Source organism: Notothenia rossii, assembly GCF_949606895.1.
Source record: "Notothenia rossii genome assembly, chromosome: 12".
In the NCBI taxonomy this organism is placed as follows: Eukaryota; Metazoa; Chordata; class Actinopteri; order Perciformes; family Nototheniidae; genus Notothenia; species Notothenia rossii.
The window spans coordinates 22618633-22630873 of record NC_136911.1 but is presented as its reverse complement, the minus strand read 5'-3'; the positions used below and the strand labels follow the sequence as shown (position 1 = coordinate 22630873).

The window sequence follows — 12241 nt, the reverse complement described above, 5'->3', positions numbered from 1 at the left end:
AACATCCTCCGAGGGCCGTACACATTATTGACCTCTGCTTAAAAATACTACGTGCACGGTGTGGCATGAGCACCAAAACAGAAGGATATGGACACAAGATGTGTGCAAATGTATTTAGTTTCCTATCCATGTGGACATGATTTAAGTGGGGGGGGGGGGGGGGCTAACCTCCTCTAGGGGGGTCCTCACCTCCTCTAGGGGGGTCCGGGGGCATGCTCCCCCGGGAAGATGTTTTTTTAAATGTTGAAGTTAAAAGCAAAAATCTGGTGCACTTTGAGAGCAACATTAGGAGATCTATGTCTCAACACGATATGAAACAGAACTGGAAGCAGATTTTATTTTCCTCTATGGATGTTTTACAAATCACTCCCCTTTCAAACTGTATTCTTGTTTATTAATAGCAACGTTTTTTTACTGTCATATAGTATTGTATACCTGTTTACTTTATTCTCTTATTTTTCTATAACTATAATGACCATATAAAGATGTGCCTTTACCTCACTGGTTGTAGAAAAAGCTTCTTATATTCGTTAGCATAGCTAGCTAACCAGATGCTAATAACAAGTTATTGACTGTATGATCAGTGTGACAGAGGAACAGATCGTCACTGGGCTTTCAACTAAAGACACAGCCACGCAGAAACTGCGGCATGTGTACGGCTCCTTATGGGTACAGCAATTTTTAGAAGTGCCGGGGTGGCGTTCCGGTGCTCTCCTTCAGCATGTGTCAGACGCGTCAGACGAGACATATACCACGTGATGACACGTTAGGCTCGTGTTGTGTTCAAGGACCCTGACCTTGGCCAGGACAAACAGGCACTCGTTTGCTTAATTTTTTTGCGGTCTAGATTTCTTAAATTTCTTTATTTATTGCGTGTGTTTATAAATGACTTCGAGGGCCGTACCAAATGGTCTTGCGGGCCGTATACGGCCCGGGGGCCGGAGGTTCCCCACCCCTGATCTAAAATGTTTAATGAAACCCAGTAGAGTACATTAACAAAGTGTAATTGAACTCTTGCTTCTTGTCAGAAATAGTAAATAATCTACTAGTGAAATCATCCTCACTCTACATGTTGGACTTGAATGAATTTTAAAAACAGAAACCCACAATCACGACTCAAAAACTCTACAAATCTTTAATCAGGTGAACAGTCATGGATCAAAAGCTACTCTTTAGATGAACTAATGATGTTTAAAACATGTTGTTTCCACAGACAGAGAGCAGAGTCTCCAGTCCCCAGCTGTCTGTCTTTGAAGAGTGACCGGTCCATGGGTCTTCGTCCAGACTTCAGTAATGAACCTGGACCCTCAGACACAAAGTAAGAGTTTCTCCTGTAACCTGATCTGAAGAGGATTCAGTTTTTATGTAATCTAATATATGAAACTGTTCTTTAATGAAATCATGTGAGCAGTTTGTAAAGGGAAAACGCAGCAGAGTACAGCAAGCTAACTGTGAGCCTCTCCGCTCACACAGGGTTCAAAGAGGGACGGAAAGAGCAGGGTTTGGGTTGAACACGACGTTTATTAGCACCAAAACAAAGTGTACAACACGGGTTGCAAAACGTTGCCCTTGTGGGATCCTTCACAGGTCCTTCGGCGACCTTCCAGGATCCTGCCTACTGCAAGACAGACCAGAACCAGGTTACCACATGCTTTTATTCAGTGACTGATTACCTGATTCCGATCAGCTGTCTGGCCTCCCCGAGCCACTCCCTTCACACCAGCAGCCGGCGCCCTAACCACACCCCGCTGCCACACTAACATTATTTGAGGATATTTCAATATGCAATTATATTATCATTGTATCTGTGTATAAAATGGTTTTAAATAGCAAGAATGTTGATAAATTCTGATTTAAAAAAAGAAAGATATTGTCCAAAACATTATTTAACTACTTGGGCATGTTTATGATATGTCTTTAAGATGTTTATTAATAATAGTGATAACCTGGTGAGCTGGGTGTTTTTAGCATTAGCAGATAAAACAGAGTTTTGTGAAATCACATGTAGAGTCAATGCAAAGACCCAGATCTGTGCCTGGCACTGTGGTGCTAACAATATACTCACTGCTGTACGTATGACTTCATGGAGTCACTCTGAGTGAGGATGGAGCAGCTAACGTTAGCATAGCTTTAATCAAACCGGTCTCGTTGTGTTGGAGACAGACCTGACAAAGCATTATCTCAGGCTGTTTACACATCAGTATCATTCTGTTGTTATTTAGGCATCCTTTCAAGATGTTTACTGATATGAATTCACAGCAGATTCTCTGTTGGGTTTATAAAGCTCCAGGTTCATACAGCTGAGTGTAGATTCAGGGAACATGTGCTCCTCTGGGTCAGGAATCCAGACAGGAGGCTCTCTGGTTTTATGATCATGTGAGTTGTAAGCTGTCTGATCACAAGGGTATATTATATAGACCTTTATTTAAATATCAAACTAGAATTTTCCCCCTTGTTGAACCTTCGCTGAGAATCAGCTCCTCTAATGTAAAGTGCTTTCAAGGATGTGTTCCTCTCCACAGAGGGAAGAGGAAGAGTCCTGTTCCTGTGGAGGAGAAGCTGTCCAGCTGTGCTCTGTGTCAGGACGTCCTGAAGGATCCAGTCTCTACCAGCTGTGCTCTGTTTCAGGACGTCCTGAAGGATCCAGTCTCTACCAGCTGTGGACACTGGTTCTGCAGACAGTGCATCACCTCATACTGGGAGCAGAGACCTCCATCAGGAGACCCCTCCTGTCCCCAGTGTGGAAAGAGACCCAGAACCAGAGCTGGCCTGCAGACAGCCAGTCAGAGCAGCTCTGTACGAGGTAAGAGGCCGAACTCATGCAGCGTCTTATTCCTCTTCCTGGTTCATTTGTTTTTTTAATCAGGTATTCTGTTGTAGAGTGTGAGACTGACCGTTGTGCGGCCCGACCAAGCAAGGAGGCAGAGGCAGAGAATTCAAATATAACCCGGTGTGGGCATTTATTACAGCATGAACACAATACACACAGCCTCAATCCTGCTGCTGCTGTTCACCTGGACACAGCTTGCAGCCACCAGGATCTCACACACACACCAGCCTCCTAACAGACAGGGAAACAGAGCCTAAATACACACACAACTTAATCAACCAATTAGACACAGGTGGGGTGGAGGAGACAACCCAGGGCACCAGGTGAACATAATCAGGAGCAACAGAAAAACCGGGAGGGGGAACACTTTTCAAAATAAAAGACATGTGCAATATACGTGGGGAACAGGGAAGTTGTAGTCAATATACCCCACACACTACAATGATTATATTCACATGTCCACGTGAGCTCTAGTAACGGCGTCTCGTCGTTACATAGAGCAAAGACATTAACATGTTTATAAAACATTTAAACTTTTTATTAAATTTGTTTGATTGTTAGATTCTCTAAAGCATTTCCTGATTCTCTCCTGTTTCCTCTCTTCCAGCAGAACGTGGTCTGCAGGAGGTTCTAGATGAACATAGGCTCAGTCTGAGGAGGACATGTGAACGTGTGACTGAAGGAACTGATCAAAGTGAAACCCTCCTCAACAGCATCTTCACTGAGCTCTACATCACACAAGGCCTGAGTGAAGAGGTTAATACCCAACATGAGGTGAGGCAGCTGGAGACAGCTTCCAAGAAGGAGACCCTCCATGACACTCCAATCAAGTGCCAGGACATCTTTAAAGCCTCACCTGACCAACAGACTCTCATCAGAGCGGTCCTGACCAACGGAGTCGCTGGAGTTGGAAAAAGCTTCTCAGTGCAGAAGTTCACTCTGGATTGGGCCGAGGGTTTGGGAAACCAAGATGTCAGTCTGGTGATCCCGCTCTCCTTCAGGGAGCTGAACCTGATCAAAGGTGAGCAGTACAGTCTTCTCAGGCTGCTCCATGTTTTCCATCCAACCTTACAGAAGCTCACAGCAGAGCAGCTGGCTGTCTGCAAAGTGCTGCTCATCTTTGACGGCCTGGATGAAAGCAGACTTTCTCTGGACTTCAGAAACAATGAGGTTGTGTCTGATGTCTCTCAGCAGTCCTCAGTCAACGTGCTGCTGACAAACCTCATCAGGGGGAAGCTGCTTCCCTCGGCTCTCGTCTGGATAACTTCCAGACCTGCAGCGGCCAATCAGATCCCTCCTGAGTGTGTGGACAGGGTGACAGAAGTACGAGGCTTCACTGACGCCCAGAAGGAGGAGTACTTCAGGAGGAGATCGAGTGATGAAGACCTGTCCAGCAGAATCATCTCTCACATCAAGAGCTCCAGGAGCCTCCACATCATGTGTCTGATCCCAGTCTTCTGCTGGATCACTGCTGCAGTTCTGGACCACATGTGGACTACAGACCAGAGAGGAGAGCTGCCCCAGACCCTCACTGACATGTACTCACACTTCCTGCTGGTCCAGACCAAGAGGAAGAAGCAGAAGTATGAAGAGGGACATGAGACGAGTCCTCAGCAGCTGACGGAGGCTGACAGGGAGCTTCTTCTGAAGCTGGGGAGGCTGGCGTTTGAACATCTGGAGAAAGGAGACATCATGTTCTACCAAGAAGACCTGCAGCGCTGTGGTCTTGATGTCACCGAGGCCTTGGTGCACTCAGGAGTTTGTACAGAGATCTTCAAAAGAGAGAGTGTGATCTTCAAGAAAACAGTCTACTGCTTTGTTCATCTGAGCGTTCAGGAGTTCCTGGCTGCAGTCTACATGTTGCACTGTTACACCAACAGAGACACAGCGGTACTGAAGGACTTCCTGAAGAGAGACTGGCCCTATGAGAACAGTAACAGCAGAGATCAGGATTACCCATCCCTGGATGTCTTTCTAAAAGGAGTCATGGCGAAATCCCTCAGAACTAGAAATGGCCACCTGGACCTGTTTGTCCGCTTTCTCCATGGACTCTCTCTGGAGTCCAACCAGAGGCTGTTAGGAGGCCTGCTGGGTCACACAGACAAGAGACCAGAAACCATCCAGAGAGCCATCAGCAACCTGAAGGAGAAGAGAACTAAAATCTCTCCTGAGAGGAGCATCAACATCTTCCACTGTCTGACAGAGATGAAGGACCTCTCAGTACATCAGGAGATCACAGAGTTCCTGAAGTCAGGGAACAGATCAAAGGAGAGACTCTCTGTGATCCACTGCTCTGCTCTGGCCTACATGCTGCAGATGTCAGAGGAGGTTCTGGATGAGTTTGACCTGAGTCAGTACAAAACATCAGCTGAGGGGAAACGGAGACTGATTCCAGCTGTGAGGAACTGCAGGAAGGCCACGTGAGTCCAGATGTGATTCACTTTATAAACTAATGTGGATCAGGAGTTTAATTATTCATATAAACACGTTAACATTTCTGCTGTTTAAATACTGAGAGGCGACATGTCAAACACATGAAGGACTTTAGAGGTTCCTCAGCATGTGATCACACCACACAGCAGGACTTACAGTTATCACTTATTATCACTTTCTAGTAGTTTCTTTATCATTAAACACACAATTTATCACAATGTGTTAGAGTTTAAAATAAGATCTATATAATCTCCCACCAATACCAGAGTTATGTCTTAATGCTCATATAGTGAGAACATCTGATGGTATTCAGTTTAACATATTTAAACTTTATTGGTTTGTTAATTGTGTTTGTGTCCGCAGTACATTTCCAGATGCTCAGAGAAGCTCGACAAGGGCTCGACATTATAAATAGCCCGCTGGCCCGGAAGCACTATTTAGACACCCCTTGCCAGCATAACGTACTTTCCACTTGCCCGCTCCGGCCACTAAAAATATTGTTTAAAAAAAATGTTTCCTGTGGTATTGGTATTTTGACTAGCCATTTAGTTAGATTGTTTTGTTTATTAACGCTACAACATAGCGTTTCGTGAGTCGCTTGTCGTTGTTGGGTGAAAAGCAAACAGCTGTTTGCTGCGGAGCGCAGCGCGAGCAGGCTCCCCCTCCTCCTTTGTTCACTACAGACTATCGCGCCACCTAACCATTCGCCAAAATGTTTTTAATACCAGCGGTAACCGGCCAAGCGCCGGGCAAAAAACTATCTTCAAATAAAAGAAAGTTACTGGAGGAGTTAAAGGAGAGTGACAGCATGAGAAGAAGAGAGAGAGAAAGTTTCAGCCAGCTTGATCGATGGAGTTGGCTTCTAGTGGTGCAGTGACGCGTCCTAAAACCCTTTTATAATCTATCGATTAGATTTATGATTAGAAAATGATAAAAGTAGGGTAGACATGTGGAGATTATCCGGCTGAACAAAACGTGCATTTATCAAACAGGTTTGTTTTCCACAGACCTTAGTTCCAGCTATTTTCCAAAACCCTGTGGAGAAATCCCATTGCTTTTTGTCGAGGGAACCAGCAGCTTACTTCCTGGTTTAGGACGCGTCACTGCACCTCTCAATATGATGCCAATATAAACAAGGTCTTCTGTCGGCTCTGTACATCAATGCCGACCTATGCTGACGTAAGTAAGTGAAGAGTAGAAAATATAAAGGTATTGGCTACAGGGAAATGTCCCAGCAGTTTAGGAGAATGAAGGTTCTAATCTAATCCAGATATATATATATAGGGGGGGCCAGTGAGAATACAAGCCAGTGAGAATACAAGCCATTTAGTAGTAATTTAAGTTTACCCTTAATGTCTACCCCTGAAATATGAATTAACATTTAAATATGTACTTCTCTAATATCGTCAAGTGATTTATTTAATTTCTGTTTCTTTGGTAACAGTCAGTGACAGCAGGAGCACAGACATGTGATCAGATCACACTGACAACGCATTATACTGTTATTATATATAAAATGGACTAACAGCAAATCTCAATCAGAACATTTCAAATGTTTATTCATCAAATGCTCGAGGTTATCATGTTCCCTCTTTTTTTAACATGTTGTAATTTATGTGTTATTATAGACTTACTGGCTGTGGACTCTCAGAGACTCACTGTGAAGTCGTGGCCTCAGCTCTGAAGTCTGACTCCTCCCATCTGAGAGATCTGGACCTGAGTTACAACGCTCTGAAGGATTCAGGAGTGGAGCTGCTGAGTTCTGGACTAAAGAGTCCAAACTGCAGACTGGAGGCTCTCAGGTCAGTTCACTGACTGAACTTCATCTGTTTGTATTTAGGATTTTCTGAATTTGAACAAATACATTTAAACTATTTGTTCCACTGTTGCTAATGACTGCATATTGATCAGAGTAACAGAGAGAAGGTGAATGTGTGAGGGAGAGAGTCTGAGCTTCCACAGACTCACTCTGTGCTCCAGGAGTCAGTGGAGATGCTGTCAGTACTGAGGAGCTGTGAGGGAGATGAAGGAGTTGAGAAACATCTGATCAAAGTTAAAGTTCCAGATTATCAGTGGATTGTTTCTAAATCATCTCTGACATTAAAACCCTGTTTAACTCTGAACAGATTATTAAACCTGGAGTTATTTCAAACAGGAACTTTGTTTTCTAAACTTACATCATGTTTTCTTTATTCAGTCTGAGGGGCTGCATGTTGTCAGAGATCAGCTGTTCTGTTCTGATCTCAGCTCTGAAGTCCGACCTCTCCCATCTGAGAGTTCTGAACCTGAGTGAGAACGCTCTGCAGGATTCAGGAGTGGAGCTGCTGAGAGATCTTCTGGAGAGTCCAGACTGCAGACTGCAGACTCTCAGGTCAGTTCACTGACTCTCTGTTCCTGCTGGAGATCTCATGTTTCATTAGAGATTCATCCTGATTCTTCTACATCATTAACTTACATCCATTACGTTGTAAATGTTGTTTTGTTCAAATGTGTATCTCTCTAAATGTAGTCTGCAGTCATAACAGTTTGTTTCCTAAATAAACTGTTATTCTTCCTGTTAGTTGTTAAAGTAAATGTATGTTTTCTTTAGTAAATGCTCTGAATAAAGACGCTCCTCTGAACTAATATTAGTTTGACATAAAGTTTACTTTCTGACATAGAAATGTTTGTTCCTATCATTTGGATGTGAACAGAAGGCTGATATAAAGATGATCCGGTCTCTGTTATTCAGGGAGAAGTTCATTGATTAGGACGCAGTAATGATGAGCTGCACATTTCAGACCTGAACATCTCATTGGATTAAAGACTCATTTTTATCCTCATCATGTTTTCTTTATTCAGACTGAGGAGCTGCAGCATGTCAGAGATCAGCTGTTCTGCTCTGATCTCAGCTCTGAAGTCCAACATCCATCTGAGAGATCTGGACCTGAGTTACAACGATCTGCAGGATTCAGGAGTGGAGCTGAGAGATCTTGTGGAGAGTCCAGACTGCAGAATGCAGACTCTCAGGTCAGTTCACTGACTCTCTGTTCCTGCTGGAGATCTCATGTTTCATTAGAGATTCATCCTGATTCTTCTACATCATTAACTTACATCCATTCAGTTGTAAATGCTGTTTTATTCATATTTTCATTTGTAGCTACTAAAGTAAGAACTGCAGACTGAAAGGTCGTCTGATTCCTGAAGGAACTGTAATAGATGTTAGTTGTAAAAAGTACATCTATGTTTTTAATATTTAGTAAACGATAGCGTCTGAATAAAGGTCATCTGAAGTGATATTAGTTTGACATTAATAAAGTTCACTTTCTGAAGAAGACATGTTTTTGTTCCCATTCATTTAAATGTTGAGAAACATCTGATTATAAACTGATTTTTATCCTCATCATGTTTTCTTTATTCAGTCTGGATGGCTGCAGTTTGTCAGAGATCAGCTGTTCTGCTCTGATCTCAGCTCTGAAGTCCAACCTCCATCTGAGAGATCTGGACCTGAGTTACAACGATCTGAAGGATTCAGATGAGAAGCTGCTGAAAGCTCTTCTGGAGAGTCCAGACTGCAGACTGGAGACCCTCAGGTTAGTGAGGGGTCTCTGCTGGTTCAGCAGGATGAAACTCAGGGAGGTGTTTCTCTCTCTGGGGAAACAGATCAGTGATGTTACCCACTGACTGCAGGCTCTTCCATTCTTCCATCAGCTAGAGAAGAACAGCTGAACCTGCAAAGCCACACTTTAGTAATCAGCTCTCTAACAGACATGTGGGGTTTTAGAGAGGAGTGGGAAAGGTGGTCTGTTCTTATGGGATGTTTTTAGTTTCCAATGACTGGTTACTTCCTGTCATGCAGCTGAGAGCTGTGGCAGGCAGTCGTAGTGTTTGCAGAGGAGATATGATGGGATGTAGAGCATGAGATCAGGACTCTGAAGCTGACTCAAAGAACTAACACTTATTTAAACTGGATCTAAAGCTGTTGGGTTGTGTTCATCTCTACAGGATCGGATATGAGACGGTCAGAGCCACGATCCAGAAGAGCTGTGAGTACTGAAACCAAATCTCCATTCATCAAGATATGAAACTCTTTAATGGAGCATGACCTCAGAGGAAAACAACACTCTGTTTCTCTCTTCATCATTCTGGCTGTTTCTCTTTGTTTCATCATCATCATCATCATCCTCCTCTCTCTCTCTCCTTCTCCTCTCCGGTGACAGGAAGTGAAGACACAGAGAAAGGTGAGAGGTCGTACCGTGTGAACTTTATTTATTGAGGTTTCACCATGGAATAAATGTAGTTATAGCTCAGGGATTCCAGACAAACCTAAAACGTGTAATTAAAATGTGTGTTTTATATTATATTACATGCGGAGCCTCTCTGTTCAATTAAACCCAAGGAAATAAACATTTTCATGGTTAGGTGTTTACAAATGCATGCTGTTTAATAACCAAACAACAATTACAACAAAAAGCGAGTCAGAAATGTTTGTAAATACATTAAAACACCCAAAAGAATTGGATCAAAAAAAATCAGAAACACAGGAGAGCTCCGACATAAAGACGGTACGACTCAGTTCCTAAAGTCTGACTCCAGTATTACTTTGTTTGGTGACGTTTCATTATTCTAGATCTTACTGAGTATAATTAATCCATATTTCTTTTAATTAAGTCCTATGAATAATATATTGTCCCTTTCATCCAGATCTCAGGTTCCAGCATCACGTGATTTTTGGTGCAAATACTTGAATTTGGAGCTTTCATGATGTGTCTAATGTCAAAGAAGCGCGCCGTTACTGAATAAATCATACACTACAGTACATTACATGTCACACACATTCGGTACTGTGGACAATCCCCACAGGAGCACTGTGAAGTGTCTCAGGGACACAACGACATGCTGACTGCAGCGGGACTCGAACTTGCTACCCCCTGATTCCAAGTCCAGCACTCTATCTACTGCCTATAAATCAAAGTGCAACAACAAATATTGATTTGCTTCTAAATAAGGTTGTGGTTAAAAGATCAAAGGGTGGCCAGTGTTTCCCACCACAATCTATCACACCTATTTTTGTTTGTGAAATGTTGAAGTGATCCTACTGACTGTATCTTTATTTCTTCTGTTTTTGTCTGTGATGGGAATGTCATCTCCTATATGTTATTGTTATGTCCATGTTTGTGTCTTTAGCCTGTACAAAATAAAATCTAACATTTTAAAAATGTTGGCGGCCCACTTGCAATGCCTTCGCGGCCCACAGTTTGGGAACCGCTGCTCTAGAGTTTATGGTTCATAGTAGGGCTGCACGATATTGAAAAAAACTGACATTGCGATATATTTTTTTCCACTGCGATATATATTGCGTTTTTTTTAACTATATTTAACCGAATGAAGGATTTTAGTCACGGACGTCTGGATCTTAACTGGTTGACTCATCATACCTTAAGTCATGATCTAACATGTCATGATAACGCATGTTGCTTACTCTCAAATAAGGGGGTTCATCTGTGAATGAAAAAGAGAAGAACCTTTTTGTATCCAAAATAGTTCCAGATGGCAGATGTTGCTTTTCTTTTGGGAAGTAAATCTTCATTCTCTCCTTTTTCTTGTCCTCCTGTGCATCGCTAATTTTTTACCAGTGTTTTGATTTTCTGCAAACTAGCGGGGCGGGGCCTGCTGTGATCTGATCAAGAAAGATTTTGATTGGTGGTTTGCTGTGCATGCAGAGCCTGCATGTCACTCACTCAAGCACCCCTGACATGAGAGCCGCGCAAGTTTTCCTTTTTTGTAGCAAGCAGCAAAAAAATTGTAACATGACGTGTTTGAGTTAATTTTCCAACTTAATATCGCACGTCCAATAAAAATAAAAATAATAATAATAATATTTTTTTAAATAAAATCGCACATCCCTGCGATGTGAGTATCGCGCATTCGCATATCGCGGTTATCGCCGTGACACGATATATCGTTCAGACCTAGTTCATAGAGTCTCAACAATTTGTCAAACGATAGACACTATAAGACACCAGTTATATTGATTAATAACACTCCATTCAAAAGCTTAAAAACTGTTTCTTTGGCAATTAAATGTTGATAAAGACTGCAACGCTATAAAGGAAAAGCAATCTCCCTTTAATCAGAAGTGCTAACACATTATACGGTAATGTAGAAGCGCCCTAGAGCCGGCGGAGCGTAAGAAGAATATGTCAGGACTTGTGCGTACATCATTTGTTTTGATCAGGGTTGAAATAGAGAGACGGGCAAAGTTCACAAAAACAACCCTACGCCTGAGTGAAGGCACTTCTCTTGGCAGCCAGAGAGTAGGATGATATGTGGAAGTGTGTGTTTGGTGAGGAACAGCGTTAGTATTATCAGTCTTTCTGTTATTTAGTCCACACCGGTGCCCTCCACCTCCATCAGCTTTAAGGATGTTTGCACGCGCCACTTTGATGTGCATGTCGGCAGCGTTTCATCACACACAGAGCTTCTGGTCTGAATTCCCTTGAAGAAACATTACAATATGAATGAGATCTATTGTACTGCAACAATATGTGCTTGATTACCCCGCCTGATGATCAGAACGACGGGAACACAGCGGGCGTCGGGATTTCAAAGTTCCCTAACAAAGATTTAGAGCCGCCTAAGAAAAGAACCGCGTTGACCCAACCTCTGCGAGTGAAACAGGAGCATGCAATCGAGCCCATATGTTAGCACCACAACAACAAGTCTCTGGGGGGGGGGGGGGCTTTGTTTTGCATGCTATTGTTGCATAGCATTCATATTCAGGAGATGCTTGGCAGACTCTGAGCAAACTAGATGGCCCTAAAACCCCATTACGCACAGTGAAAACATAACTTGTGTGTTCCCGAGATTCTGTGCAGCTTGTTGCTATGGTTTTCTGTGAATGTGGTGCCTGTGTTTCTACTTTGCAAACTGTATTAACATCAGTCATTATTTGGAGTAAGGTCCAACAACATGATGCCATTTCACTCTTGGCTTAAG

General features: G+C 42.9%; 1 protein-coding gene across 7 annotated transcripts in view; it reads left to right on the top strand.

Moving 5' to 3' along the window:
- The window catches only part of LOC307026223 (protein NLRC3-like), a 30994-nt gene extending 20531 nt beyond the window's left edge, over positions 1 to 10463 (top strand). For 2 of the 7 annotated variants that reach the window (XM_079661447.1, XM_079661448.1), the window contains 10 exons: positions 1214 to 1318; positions 2523 to 2803; positions 3438 to 5250; positions 6892 to 7065; positions 7461 to 7634; positions 8105 to 8272; positions 8665 to 8835; positions 9248 to 9292; positions 9460 to 9483; positions 9947 to 10463. In XM_079661447.1, coding sequence (XP_079517573.1) covers positions 1214 to 1318; positions 2523 to 2803; positions 3438 to 5250; positions 6892 to 7065; positions 7461 to 7634; positions 8105 to 8272; positions 8665 to 8835; positions 9248 to 9292; positions 9460 to 9469 — 2941 coding nt within the window. In that variant the 3' untranslated portion in view covers positions 9470 to 9483; positions 9947 to 10463. Of the gene's footprint in view, positions 1 to 1213; positions 1319 to 2522; positions 2804 to 3437; positions 5251 to 6891; positions 7066 to 7460; positions 7635 to 8104; positions 8273 to 8664; positions 8836 to 9247; positions 9293 to 9459; positions 9484 to 9946 lie in introns of those variants that run through there. The other 5 variants (XM_079661449.1, XM_079661450.1, XM_079661451.1 and 2 more) reach the window with 5 other exon arrangements.
- The last annotated feature ends 1778 nt before the right edge of the window (positions 10464 to 12241 follow it).